The sequence below is a fragment of the Equus przewalskii genome, chromosome 4, assembly GCF_037783145.1.
Source record: "Equus przewalskii isolate Varuska chromosome 4, EquPr2, whole genome shotgun sequence".
Taxonomy (NCBI): domain Eukaryota; kingdom Metazoa; phylum Chordata; class Mammalia; order Perissodactyla; family Equidae; genus Equus; species Equus przewalskii.
This window is the reverse complement of record NC_091834.1, coordinates 29,376,614-29,391,053: the sequence shown is the minus strand read 5'-3', so window position 1 is coordinate 29,391,053 and position 14,440 is coordinate 29,376,614. Positions and strand designations below refer to the sequence as shown.

Below are 14,440 nucleotides of genomic sequence, written 5' to 3'. Positions count from 1 at the left end.
TAATGAAAGTGTTTGACATTTGTAGAATATGGTTTAAGGATCTATGGTTTCTAAACAAATGATTCTAAACTACCTGACATCTGTCACTTTGACTACAAGTGAACATTCCCCACCTCAGCCAGGCTTGAGTAGCCCTAACAATAATTCATATAAAATCCAGAGCCTTCTCTATGTAAACTTTGGGAGTAATGTATACAAGCTGAAAGTGTCTCCCTCTCTCTTTCTCTCTCACGTGTTTTAATGGAGTCATAGTTGACAGTAAAAAAATGTCCAATACTCTCTGGTTATGTTGTTCAGTTGGGCTTTTGAGTTAATGAATTGTTGGAATCCTTCCACCTGAAAATGTTACTCATTTTGGAAGCAGTTCAAACCATGCATGGATGGAGTGAGTCTCTAAACCAGCATGTAAGCAAACAGGTCACAAAGGGAATGACTTATTAAACTAAAAGTGCTGCTTTTGTAGCTATATTATGCAAGCATTTGTTTCTTAGTTTTCTTTCTTTTTTCTTCTCTCTCTTTTTAAGTGGGTTATAGAGAGACAAGTAGACCAATGAGAAATAAACTTACTCTGAGACCAAAATCATTATTTATTTTACCTACTCATCTAACAGCAACTGATATGTCAACCATGGAGTGTAGTAGTAAACAACTTTATTTTACCTCCCGTAATTGCTTTCAACTTATTCTGTGGGACTAGTTCTTTTCCTGGACCCGTTCCAAAACTCCAGCAGGTCCTATGGCTTGTGAGATCACTCTTAGGTAACACAGACAGTTGGTATCCAGCAATTAAAAGATCCAGTTCAATGTAATAAAACTTCCAACCTCACTTAAAATTGAACCTCTGCTCCCTACATGTGTCCCCACTGGGCATGCCATGTGGGGGAGGGCTCCCAAGGAGGGAAATGTTCAGAGGCTTCCTCTCTCTTGTCTCTACCTAGCGTTCCTCCTCTTCTCTAAGCTTGTTAAACACAGTGTATGACCCTCTAGAGTCAAATTAGGAGGGAAAAGGAGAGGAGTTCAGAGAAGTGTCTACTCTACTGTTATTGTCAGAGGGACCTCACTTCTCATCTTCCTGGCCTTGTCAGACGCTTAAAAGTGACTTTTCTTTCATAGGCAGCTTTGTGAGTTTTTGGAATTTCCTCTTTCTGGAGTTCTGTCCCTTGCAGTTTTCTGGATAAGGGTGACTGCATTTCTCTTCTGACTAGTATGTTCTGATTCTTTATCCTGAGGCAAATTGCAATTCAGCCAGGTAGGTGTTAATTTGCGAAGTCTTTTCACTCAACCCTCTTGAACAGGATGTCAGGTGACCTCATGCCATCCCATTTTTGAGTGAGCACAGCTCCCATCTGTTCCATGGGAAGCCACCGCGTGTATTTTCCTGGACACTCTGGAAGTTCAGGATGATGCCAATATAGCCTTTGAGCCTGGCCTCTGTTTTCATTGCAGCTTGTCCGTCTCTCTCTGGTCCTTTAGACATTAGTCTACAATGTCCCACAGCTTGCAAGTTCAACAGCAAGTGCTTCTCAAGGTCCCATTAAAGCCTTCCCTGGCACCTACTCCTCACCCTGAGGGTTGTAGGATCCATGATAAAACTGTCTCAGATGAAATATCCTTCTCAAGGGAAAGGAAAACACTTTCTAATAGCTAGTTTCCAACTATTTTATGACTTGAACATGGGTGAAATCATCTAAATGATTCTTGGCCACCTACTTTGAAAATTTTTACATCTTGAGTTAACATCTCATTTTGAATTTTTCCTCAGCTAAAACTTCTCTTTTAATATCTTGGTATACTATCAAAGCCATAAAATGAGCTCTCAAAAGAATGTTATTTTATCTCTAAATGTAATAGGCGAGCTCATTTATATCATTCCTGAAGTATACATATTGGAATCAAATGGGTAACCAAATGGAGAATGTTAAGATTCTTATTAATATTACTTACCTTTTGGATATTAATAACCTCAACCAAAACATTTGCTATTTTACATCTTGTTTCCTATGCTTTTCCATACTATTTCTGCTGGGTTCCAGCAAAGCTAAGCTATAACCAACACTCTAAAAGAGAGAATAGGACATGAATCAATCCATTTTTAAATGATCTTCAAAATTAATTTTCAAGTAGTTTTATGATAATAGGCATCTTTATTCCTTTTCTATTCTTTTTTTTTAATTGAGAAAGATTAACCCTGAACTAACTACAGCCAATCCTCCTCTTTTTGCTGAGGAAGACTGGCCCTGAGCTAACATCTGTGCCCATCTTCCTCTAGTTTATACGTGGGACACCTGCCACAGCATGGCTTGATAAGCGGTGCGTAGGTCTGCGCCCAGGATCCAAACAGGCAAACCCCGGACTGCTGAAGTGGAGCATGCAAACTTAACCACTATGTCACTGGCCTGGGCCCTCTTTATTCCTTTTTATTTAATTAATTAAAATTTCTTTTTTCTCTTGAAACTAATATGTGTCAAAATTATATATTGTATATAAAATGTTCAAAGAATTGCTATGTTAGCTAATCAAAAGTGAAGATCTTTAACTGGGCCCCAACAGCAACCTGTTAGCTAAATTTATGTTATTGAAGACAAAAGAAGTATAAGTTTTCTGTTTAAAGTAATTTACATTTGTTTTTAATGTAAAATATACTAAATGTGTTTGGGGGTAACACAGGAAGTTTTTCTATGGGTTTTAAAATGAGAAAGCAATGCACCAAAGCAATATATACATTGCATAGCCTACCTAAGATTACTGTGTATTTTTATGGAATAAGCTGAAACAATTTCATTTCACCTTGCTAAAATTTAGGTCCCTGCATTTGCTTAAGAATCTTACTCTGTTGGTTGTTTACCCAAAAATAATCAGAATTATTTTAAGGGAAACATTGGATAAACTTAAAGATGAAACACTTAAGCTAGAACTTGGACACTCTGAGAGGATTGAATTTTCTTTTTTTTTAGCAGATTGTTAATAAGATAATTCGATATTTATAAATGTGACAGATTGTTTTCTTCCACCTAGCAATCATAATGTAATTTTTACATTATTTTTCTCCTTATTTAACATGAAAGCTAGATATGTGATTATGAAAACTAGTCAGATTACTTGAAATTTATCAAACTGTGCCCCTATTTTTAAGCATTTATAAGAGAAGAATAAGTAAGCTAAATGAGTTTGTAATTTTAAATATAATACTTTTCAGTGGAATAGTTAAACACCCTTCTTTGTATAGCATGAAAAAGCACTTTGTTATTTCCCTTTCATTAAAGAAGTCTAAAACAAGAGGGTTTTCATACATGAGGATTCTGTACTTACTTGCTTTATATTGAGTATAAGCAGAAATGCTTTTATAAATCAGAATGACCTTCTGACTCCAGTTCTGTTCACTTACTTCATGGCTGAATAAGACATTTTCATCTAGTGCTTTACCCTGTAAGTCTATTATTTAGGGGGAAGGACTCAGAATAAATAACGTCTCATTTAAAATCAAGTTATTGATAAAAGAAAATTACCAGTCTTTTTATTCTTAGTTAGTACTAGAATTTAAGAAAATATAAACACTTGGAAACCATGTGGACATCCCAGTAAATTAACTTTTGGTATAAGGCACCCTGCTTAGTTTCATGGTGATTAATCTTTTCCTATTGCCTGCAGAACACATGCTGTCTAGTAACCACAGAGGTAAAACAATCGCCCAGTTCATGGATGTGTTGGCTCCCCAACCCGGGTGCTGATGTGCAGGTCCCATCTGCTCACTGTAATGGACTGTCAGGATGTTGTTCAGACTGCTCAGACTCCTGCCAGAACTCCGACAAGAACTCTTTCTCTGTCTCCAATTTTAAGCGAAACTCTGGATCACTTTTCAATAATTACTGAGTGCTTATTATGTGTGTGATACTGTACCAGATGCTAACGAGAGTGGGAAGAAGAAGCAGTGTTGCTTGTCACTCCAGACCAGTGGTCACTAAGCTTCAATGAGTTAAATACTTGTTTAAGAAGATAGTGGAGGCTGTGACCTCATTCCTTACAAAATTTTGAGAAGATTTGATGAAGAAAAAAGAAAACAAGATAATATTTAGTGTTGCGTTATTTTTAAAAATTTGGCGATATTCCTGGGAAACTGTTTTAGCTTGGTCTTCAGAAAAGGCCTTCCTGCAGAGGCGGTATTAAAGTGGACACTTATTTATAAGAAGAGACCATTCAGAGGAGGTCAGGTGTATTCCAGGCAGAACAAGTCCATTTTAAGGATAATACTAAGATAATATTTGAAAGAACAGCATTAGCTGCTAAAGAGCGGTGTAGTACTCATCTGCTACAGAAGGTGGAATTCATCTTCTAATTTCATGCATTTCATTGATCTTTACTGTTAGGAAAAGGTCCCAGGCTAAATTTACTTGCAAAAAGAAAGTGGCAGATGGATGCAATAAACATGAGTGTATTAGAATTCAGAGAGGGTTGCTGGAGAAGGCTTAATGTAAAAGAAATTTTGAACTGAATTCTAGAAAAGGAAAGGAAGAGACACAGACAGTTCTCACCCAAGACTTCACGAAGGAAGCTTGTGGGCAGACCAGACCCAAAACTTGAGAGCTAAACTTCCCAACTGTAACAGTCTCTACCCCAGCCAGTTTCAATTATGCAAGCTTTACCTTCCGTGCTCCTGTCATTATTTTTTAATACTCCATTCTTTGAGCTCTGATGTCCTACCTCTTTCTGTCCTTGGAACCCAGAATAGTCATTGCTCCCTCAGTTGTTCAAATACTTGTACCATACGGCATTTAGAACAACATTTTTCCAGCTTCTTTACAACCATTCAAAAACTAGAATTCTGTTCATTGATAGAGATGGCCACTTGCATTTTTAGGTCTCTGAATTTTTCTGAGTAATTAGGTTTTATGAACAAGTTCTAACTTCCTCTTGTATATTCCATTCAGTTGTTTTGGTATCTCTGAAATTAGGCCAAAGGACATTTGACTGACCTTGTACTTGCTAACTTGAGTCCATTAAATTGCTTCTCCAAAGATGAAACAAAGAACAGATATAATTATAATTTCCTTAGGATGTTGTTATAAGACCTTATCACTGTTTGAATGTTTCTGTAACTTGCTTAAAATTAAATAATTAAAAATAAGTTGCCTGACATTTTCACCTTACCAAATGATAACTGTTAATGAATTATATAAATTTTGAATGAAACAGTAATTGTTAAGGACATTGCAGTATTTTACTTGTGAGTTCCTCCTGCCTGCTTGTATTCAAAGTGAAGAAAAAATGCTTCAAAAAACAAAGAAATAGGTAGTTTTGGATTTTGGATAGAGATAAGCAAATAAAATCAATTTAAGATAACTAGATTATAGATGGCATGTATATATATATATATATATATATTTTTTTTTTTTTTTTTTTGCTGACGAAGATTACCCATGAGCTAACGTCTGTGCCAATCTTCCCCCACTTTATACGTGGGTTGCCTCCACAGCATGGCTGAGGAGTGGTGTAGGTCCACACCTGGGGTCTGAAACCGCGAACCCAGGTCGCCGAATTGGAGAGCACTTAACCACTACACCACAGGGCCAGCCCCATATGTTGTATTTTTAAATGCATGTGGCTCCTGCTATATTTTCATAAGAAAATCAATATTAAATGACTTTTGAAAAATGTGTTTAAAATATAAATTTGTAGCATATGAGCATATATAAAGACACACTGAAGACAATTTTCATTTAATTAGAATGATCTCTTTTCATATTGGTAATCTATATTCTATAACTCTAAAAGAAAAAATATGTACATATTTATTTTTATTCTCCTTGTTTTTTAAAAGAAGTATGGAATGCTTCCCAAATTTGTATGTCTTCCTTGTGCAGGGGCCATGCTAATCTTCTCTATATGATTCAATTTCAATATATGTGCTGCTGAGGTGAGCATTACGTCTGTGTTTTTTGAGGTTAATAGTTGATCCTTCCAAGTGTATCATGCAAAAATTAATCCTCTATAAATGGTCAATTTCAACTGCAAAATCTCATGAAAACAATAGGAACATACTACCATGGGTAAGTCAGTAAATTATAGAATATGGGGACTAACTTGTCAGACATACTTGTTTTAAAACATTAATGCATAAATTATCACTTCTAAGTGGAGAAATTTTATAAATTTATTCTGTTTCCAACAGTAGTTTTCTGTTATCAGCTTGGTTTATAAGATTAGCACTCAAATCAAAGCCAATTTGTAACCCCTAATTGTTTAGCAGTGGTTAATTAATAGTTACACCTTGGATAATTATTTTGAGAGGAATTCTTGGGCCCATCCGGTTCCACAGAAAAGATCTGTTTGATTTCTGATGTCTGCCCTGCACGTGGGTAGAGAGAGCAGCAGTAAGCTTTCTGCATATTTGAGATCCTTGATATCAAAGCTCCAAGGTTCCAATGACTACTATCCACCAAAATGATAGCCTTAAATCCTGTACCTGGTACGTCATACAGTGTTAGTTAAGAATTAGTGTGCTGTGGGAATATTTCAGGACAATTAAACTATGAGAATTACGCAAGTGGCATCTCTGCTTCTGATATACCTCTTTGAGAAGTGAAAGAAAAATATCTGTGGGTAGCTTTCTAAAGGAGTAGTGCAGCTTTTAGAAACAGAAATATGTATTTTGTCCTCTTAATGCACCTTTTAATATGGCATAATGCTGCATGTGCAAGGGACTAAAGTGTGAGGAAATATATATGTCATTTTATTGCTGACAAATTCAGGAAGCAATGAGAATATTAATAATCACTGCTTCAAAACTGTTCACATTACCTAATGTTCAAGAGAGCTTTTTATAGATATTGTGGACATTGTATTTTTAAGTGTGAGGTGTGCTTCCTATCTGAGAGTGACGCAGTCTCAAAGTATACTGACTGAGCTACTGAAATAATCTCAGGATCTCGGGTACCTCTTGGGCTTTTGTATAAACTATGCTGAAACTTGAGACTATATATGAACTGTTACTCTATACCCAATTGGAGTTAATATCTCTCTCTCTTCCTCTAGGTGTCTGTGTGTATCCTTCTCTATTTCTCTCTCTTACTGTTTTTCCCACTCCATAACCATCTACACACACAATTTGACTAGAAAAATATGGAAGTGGTGGAATGCTTTTATATAGATAAGGAGATAGAGATATATGTCATATTATATATGTCACTTGAAAAGATTAATGAAAAACAACATGTTATTTGAACATATTTCTGCAAACCCTGTGTAACTATAAAGTGATTTTTTTGTTGTGAATTTTTTTTTGTTTTGCTTTTTTTTTTTTTTTTTTGTTTTTGAGGAAGATTAGCCCTGAGCTAACTGCTGCCAATCCTCCTCTTCTTGCTGAGGAACACTGGCCCTAAGCTAACATCCATGCCCATCTTCCTCTACAGCATGACTTTTGCCAAGTGGTGCTATGTCCGCACCCGGGATCTGAACTGGTGAACCCCAGGCCGCCGAGAAGTGGAACGTGCGAACTTAACCACTGCACCAACAGGCCAGCCCGTGCTTTGTTTTGTTTTTAGATTGAATTAAAAGAAATTGTTTCCTTAAATTTTTTCCAACAAGGAATCAAAAGAAATATTAAAAAAAAATAAACCCTTTATTCCAATGACTAGTTTGCAAGGAAAAGAAAACCCCATCATAAATCATAATTAAAATGATATCTTTTAAATATTGGCACAACTACAATGATTTTTCTTCCTTTTAAGTAAATGTTTAGAGTCTGGATGATAATCAGATATCTCCTAGGTGGTTGTTATTAATTCTATTTGTGATTCCTAGATTCTTGACAGCATTGTGTCAAAATAAGCCAATATATGATCTCAATTAATCTTTATTTTTAAGGCTTGAATGTTGCCTTAAGAAGTAAAGTGATACCATCTTAGAATTCCTGTACAATAATAATAATGATCTAAGAAAAAATTCTATTTTTAACAGGTTCTAGACTTTATGAAATTGAAGGTGAATGATGAAAAGTGAGATAAAATTTGTGGGGAAAATCTGCTTTATAAACAGAAGTTAGAAGATTTATTCAAGTTGTTTTCTGGAGTCCAGCAAATTCTCAGTGCTTGTATATCTTTGTATCACATTTACCCACTAGTCAAAAACCCGATTCTCTGACTCTTGTAATTTTAGTTTTATTGCTTCATTAACTAGGATGGCACAACTCAATTTACAATTATATGAGTTATAACTAATAACTGAAAATGTCCAACAGAACCATTAAAACATCCTTTAGAGATCTGTATTCCTTTGCAAAAAGAAAAAAGAATCGGCACTTAGTATTTTAGTGTCAAGTCCTTAATACAAAATTAGAGTTGAAACTATTCAGCTAAACTCAACTATTACATTAGAGTTGAAACTCTTAAGAGCAAGTAATTTAAAACAATAGCTCAAAAGTTGGGGCTGGTAGAGACTGTGTTTAGCACTCATTGCTTGCTAGTGCTCCCGGGGTATAGTGGCTCCATCCTCTGTGCTCTCTCCTCACTTTCTTTGGATCTCCTGTGGCAATGCAGTTACCCTATCAGTTTACAGAACTATCTTCCTGACTCAAATTTACATGCCTCAATGGCATACAGAAGGCCCTTCACAATTTGTGTCTATTTGGAACTTTCATTTAGATTTCAAAATTGATATAAGGATTGCTTCCACATTTTTTCAATCTTTAAATAACTCCCTCCTTTTAGAAGCCTCTTTAAATATAGTCAAAATCAATTTTAGAAACATTATTTGTCTCATAATTTGCTTTAACTCAATCACCCAATATACTGGTTTAAGGTAAAAAATAGACCCCTGTGATGATTTTTCCCCTCTTAAGTTTCATTTACTTAATATGAAAGAGTTCTATATTTTCCTTTTTTATATAGTATTAATATCCATAAGATATTCAGATCTGAATAAATCTATAAATATTTGTTCTAAATTTATTTCTGAAATGTGATTAAATGTAGCATATAAAACAGAAAAGAACAGGATCTGACATATTGAAAAGGCTCAAAGAAACATTAGTGTAGACTTGAGACCAAATAAAATGAGCTAAAGATTAAACCAATTGACAGATCATGGACATGCATTCTGGGTACAATTTATTTTCAGTCCAATGATACAAAGTTGTCCTCTGTAAAATCACTATAATATTCAAGAATCAGCAAGTATAGAGTTGCAGTTTTGAAAGATGAAAGAATTCTGGAGATTTGTTGCACAAACTAAATATACTTAACAATAATGAACTGTACCCTTAAAATGGATAAGATGGTAAATTTCATGTTATGTATATTTTACCACAATTAAAAATAATAAAAAAAGAATCAGCAAAAAAATAGTAAGAGGATGTTTTGAGTTTATAAGCTCAAATATGAAGCAAAGATTCCATAAATTCAAGATGCCATTTTTAAAGGAAGGAAAAAGAACACTCAGTATTTTTTTTTTTGCTACCAGTGGTTTAAAAAAAAGCCAAAACAAACAAGCAAGCAAAAGCAATTTGAAGAAACTTTCAAATTTCCTGCCACCTGCAGTGTTTTATTTTTACTGTTCATTTATTCATTTAAGACTTTGTGATTCTAGCTTGATGACTGACTATTGTCAGTTGGCCTATGCATGGCCCATTTTGATTTATTTATTTACTAACTTACATTACTTAGTTGTTTGTAATTGTGTATTAAAAACCTGAAAATGCACCATCCAGAACAAAAGTTAAGATCTGGTAAATAACTGTTTTTTGCCACCAATTTAACCTTTTCCTTTTTTCTAAATTTGGGTAAACATCTTTCTGTATCCTGTATTCATCACTCTCTTGCATTTCTTTTCACATATTTGTTGCATCTATATATACACCTAAAATATGCCTGTTTTAGTTGTGTTTAACATTATTCTAGGGGGATCATGCTGTTTGTAATTTGGGGGAATATACTTTTTTCACCTAATAATGAATTGCTAAGGTCCATCCATATTGCTCTTCATTCCTGTGGTCCATTCATGTTTTACTGCTGGCTATTATTCAATATTGTGTGAAAATATAATTGCAGTGATTTAAACTATTTCTGAATAAATAGAATCTTTAGGTCCTCATTGTGAACCACAACAAAGTTAGCTTGTCATTTGATCCTACAGCTGGCTCGTCCACCCTGCTTATATACACCTTTAGATTGTAATTTGTAGGTTTTTAAAATGGACTCCAGGGGCTGGCCTGGTGGCGCAGCAGTTAACATTTGTACGTTCCACTTTGGCAGCCCAGGATTTGCTGGTTTGAATCCTGGGTGCGGACCTACATACTGCTTATCAAGCCATGCTGTGGCAGGCGTCCCACATATAAAAAAGAGGAAGATGGGCACAGATGTTAGCTCAGGGCCACTCTTCCTCAGCAAAAAGAGGAGGATTGATGGCAGATCTTCCTCAAAAAAAAAAAAAAAAGTACTCTAAACGAACAACGTTGCTTCATTTAAAAATCTGAATAAGTTCATTGTATTTATCTACTAAGAGAGTTTGAGTTCTATTCTCTTTTTTTCCTTATTCGCAGACATAAAACCCTAAAATTCCACTACGAAGATAATATCATATAAACGTTAGTGACATAAATCATTTGTTAATTCCAAATTTAAGAAGTCTCTTTCAGTGTATTCCCTCAGGATATTCTCTTTTTTCCTCACCTATTAGAAGATTTTCTGCTAACATTGGTGAGAAACATAGTAAAAGTTTGTTAGGAACTCTTGGAACGTTATAAGCAACTCAGAGCTTGCTTTTCTTGTTTGGTCTTGCCTATAGCTTAATGGAGAGCATTTCCTTCTCTAAGCTAACGTAGCAGTGTAACTGTTTAAACCTTATGTTGCAAAAACTTCCTGACAGAATTCCGAAAGTGTGTTTAAAAACCAAAACAAAACCTTTGTGATAAATTCAAGATGGTTAAAGCATGATTAATAGCTACCAGTCAAGGAGTTTGCTGCCCTTGTCTTTAATCATTTGCCCAAATAATATTTATTATTCGGTGATTGAGACCCCCCCACTTCAGGAGACAGATAGACTTTGGGTCATATTTTGGCTCTGCTGCAAACTAGCTTCCTGGCCCTTGACATGTTATTTAACAACTGTATGAATAACTTTTTGGACCGGAAAATGGGGAGAGTAAGTGCAGCTATCTCATAGTGTCATTATGAGATTTAAGTAAGATAATGCTTATAAAATCAGTGACAGATGATCTGCCCTCCAAACATGTTAAATATTGTCAACAAATCCACACTGGTCTTTGACTTGGAGCAATAACTTCTGCTTATGACAAAGAGCTGTTCCCACACCTCACTGTACATGTTTATAATGTACTACCACTGAGGAAACATAGAGTAAATAGGGTAAATAGAATCTCTTAAGCAAATGCTAATCTGAAATTCTGTTGATATCACAATAAGAATTTATGGCCTTCCCAACATAATTTATCTATTGTTAAATACATTTAAAAAGAAATTTGAATATTGACAAATAAAAGTGGATAATTCTGCATAGTTTTTTCTTCGAAACTTTTTAGGATGGCCTAGGAAAATATTTAAATCTCAAAATTCTTACAGTATACCTAACAGCATGTTCTTGGCTTGATATCCACTCTTAAATTTCATGTACTCACTTCCCTAATTAGAATTGTACGGTGTTTTCAGATGCTCAAATTTTAACACACCTTGAAATGTTTTCCAGATATATTGGCCGGCTGCAAAGGAACGAGTGGAATTATGTAAATTAGCTGGGAAAGATGCCAGTGTAAGTATGAGACTTTAAAAAATATCTTTGTTAAACTAGTGTTAATATGATAGTAAATATTTATATTGGGTTTTTTTCAATTGATGGCATTAGTATATTACTTTTAACCACACTAACTTTTTGTGTAAACATTAATATGATGTAAAATATTTCTACCTTGCCAAAGGGAATAACGTTGTCAGAAATTTAGAAATGCTATACTTTCTAAAGTGTTAATTTTGAATATTATTTTTTTAACAAATCTTAGAAATACATTTAAAATATTAGAAAACAACCATCAGAAAATATTGTGTTTCTAGGATTGTGTATTTTTCATTTATATGTATTTTGTAAGTGTACACAAAATCATCAGTTCTTTTAGCGTTATAAACATTCAGTTGATATTTAGTTTAATTTGGGTTGAAATTAAACTTGCCACATCTGGAAGAATTCTTTGAAAAGTTGAGATTATAGAGATATTTAAGAAGGATTGGTTGAAAATGAATGACAACATTCTGGATTAAGAACTAGAAATAATTTACTCTAAAATTTACATAAGCATAATTATATGAAATAACTTATAAAGGATAAATAGTGGGGTCCTAATAGAAACTTTTAGTTGAAGCTGCCTTAAGGACCAGAGCACACCCTTAGGTAGGTGTGACTACCGTAACTGTCTTCGGGGCATCCCGTCTGGATTGCTTTTGCATCGTCCAGGTTGTCCTGCATGCTCCATAAATTGTGTTGCCTATTTTACCTCCAGCAGCGACTGAAGAGCACTGTGGCTACGACTGCTTCTTCTCCTCATCAAAGTATTCTGATACAGGCCAGATGCTCCATGTTCTGCCCTGACTTCTTGCACAGTGGTGATAGGCAGAATTGCTTTTTTGGCAAAATAAATTACTTCCTGAATATTAACTCAAGATGAAAAGAGGTTCTAACTTTGGATCGAATCATGAACATCTTGAGGCTTCTTTTGCAACATCCTCTAATGTTGCCTCTAACCATAATAACTCAGGAATCTAAAGCTGATCAATGCCTTCATATTTAATAATAACAAATAGTGTGTATCTGAAAGCATAATTAAATTAAAAATTCTCACTTTATCACTGTGATAAAAGTAAAACAACATGACACATGATGCTTAATGAAGTAAGGGGAAGCTTACAAGACTAAGAATCTGAGACAATAGGTTTGTTTACTCATCTGTTCATTCATTTATTCAACAAATGTTTATTAAAAGCTGAAATATGTGCATAAACATGTGTATGGAATTGATACAGTATCAGCTTTCCTGGAGCTTTCTGTCTAATAAGAGATACAGCTATTACTCAAATGATGAAATACAGTTGGCCTTCCGTATCTGTGGGTTCTGCATCCTTGAATTCAACCAACTGAGGCCTACGGTGGTTGTGTCTGTACTGAATATCTGCAGACTTTTTTTCTTGTCATTATTGCCTAAACAATACAGTACACTAACAATTTACATAACATTTACATTGTATTAGGTATCAAAAGTAATCCATAGATGATTTAAGTGTATGGGAAGGAGACGTGAGTAGCTTATATGCAAATGCTATGCCATTTTGTAAGAGACTTGAGCACCTGAAGATTTTGGTATGGGGGGAGAGGGGGTCTTATAACCAGTCCCCACCATGTATACTGAGGGACTACTGTGCATAGTAATGGTAGTGCAAAACAAAATAATCAAAACAAAAGAAAGAAGCTTTTGTTATGCCTGATTTTGTACTCAGTGTTAAATGTGATTTTTTCAGGAACATTTATGTTAGCAGAAATATATCAGGGAGTGTTAGTATCAAATGCAATAGGAAATAATTTTTACATTTAGTTTTCTAGAAATGAAAGAGATTAAACTATTTTAGAATTTATTCTTCTTCCTTTCATGTCTCTAATCTCTTCACCCTGTTCAATATCCCAGCTCTGAGCAGATGCCCAGGTCTGCAAAAGCGTCAATATTTTTTTGATCTCATAGGGAAAAAGATGCTGTGCTTATGAGAGTTTTCAAAATTATTTTGTTGAAAAACAGTAGAAGCATGTCATAAACAGTATGAGCACTTTTACATTTTGTGTTTCACCAGTATAGAGTGTATGATAAGGAGGCAAGTAGGAAAAGGGTATTTTTAATTTACACCGATAAACTAATGTCACTTTTCCTATGGAGTAGATGAGGAGTAAATACTCAAGGTCAAAGAATCAATGAAGTTTCAGTTGTGACAGTGTTCTCATTTCACTATGTCCACTAATTCCAGTTATATAGTAACTCAGTTGTCTCTATTATTAAGTTAAAGCAAAGGATGATAAACTTTTCTGGAGGCCGTATCCTAGAGCACGTAGGACCCAGTATATGGAACCTGTTCTTCCGCTTCAGTTGTATTTGGGAGCTGGTAATCATCTCTAACCTTTACACATACCTACTACCAAAATAGGATTAGAGGTTTGGGGAGATTTTCTCTTTTTTCTGAGCTCTGTAAAGTTTGATGTTGAACCATGTAGGGATAATGTAAGTCTTTGTCTCTTTTTTAATGTTTCCCTTTAAAATAATATTATATTTTAGAGTTACTAAGAATAGCTAACACTTTTATAGCACTTACCACATTCCAGGAACTATTTTCAATACCTTATATTTCTAATCTCATTTAATCCTTACAACAATACTGTATGCTGTATTTTATTATTATTCCTC

General features: G+C 34.6%; 1 protein-coding gene and 1 non-coding gene across 2 annotated transcripts in view; one reads left to right on the top strand and one right to left on the bottom strand.

Annotated features, from left to right (window-relative positions):
- Positions 1 to 14,440, top strand: part of SEMA3D (semaphorin 3D) — a 188,277-nt gene that overhangs the window by 91,207 nt on the left and 82,630 nt on the right. Inside the window, exon 4 of the mRNA XM_070615643.1 lies at positions 11,695 to 11,757. Coding sequence (XP_070471744.1) covers positions 11,695 to 11,757 — 63 coding nt within the window. The remainder of the gene's footprint in view (positions 1 to 11,694; positions 11,758 to 14,440) is intronic.
- LOC139083148 (U6 spliceosomal RNA) lies at positions 5,814 to 5,919 on the bottom strand. The gene has a single exon (XR_011539717.1). It is a non-coding gene; the product is annotated as a U6 spliceosomal RNA (small nuclear RNA).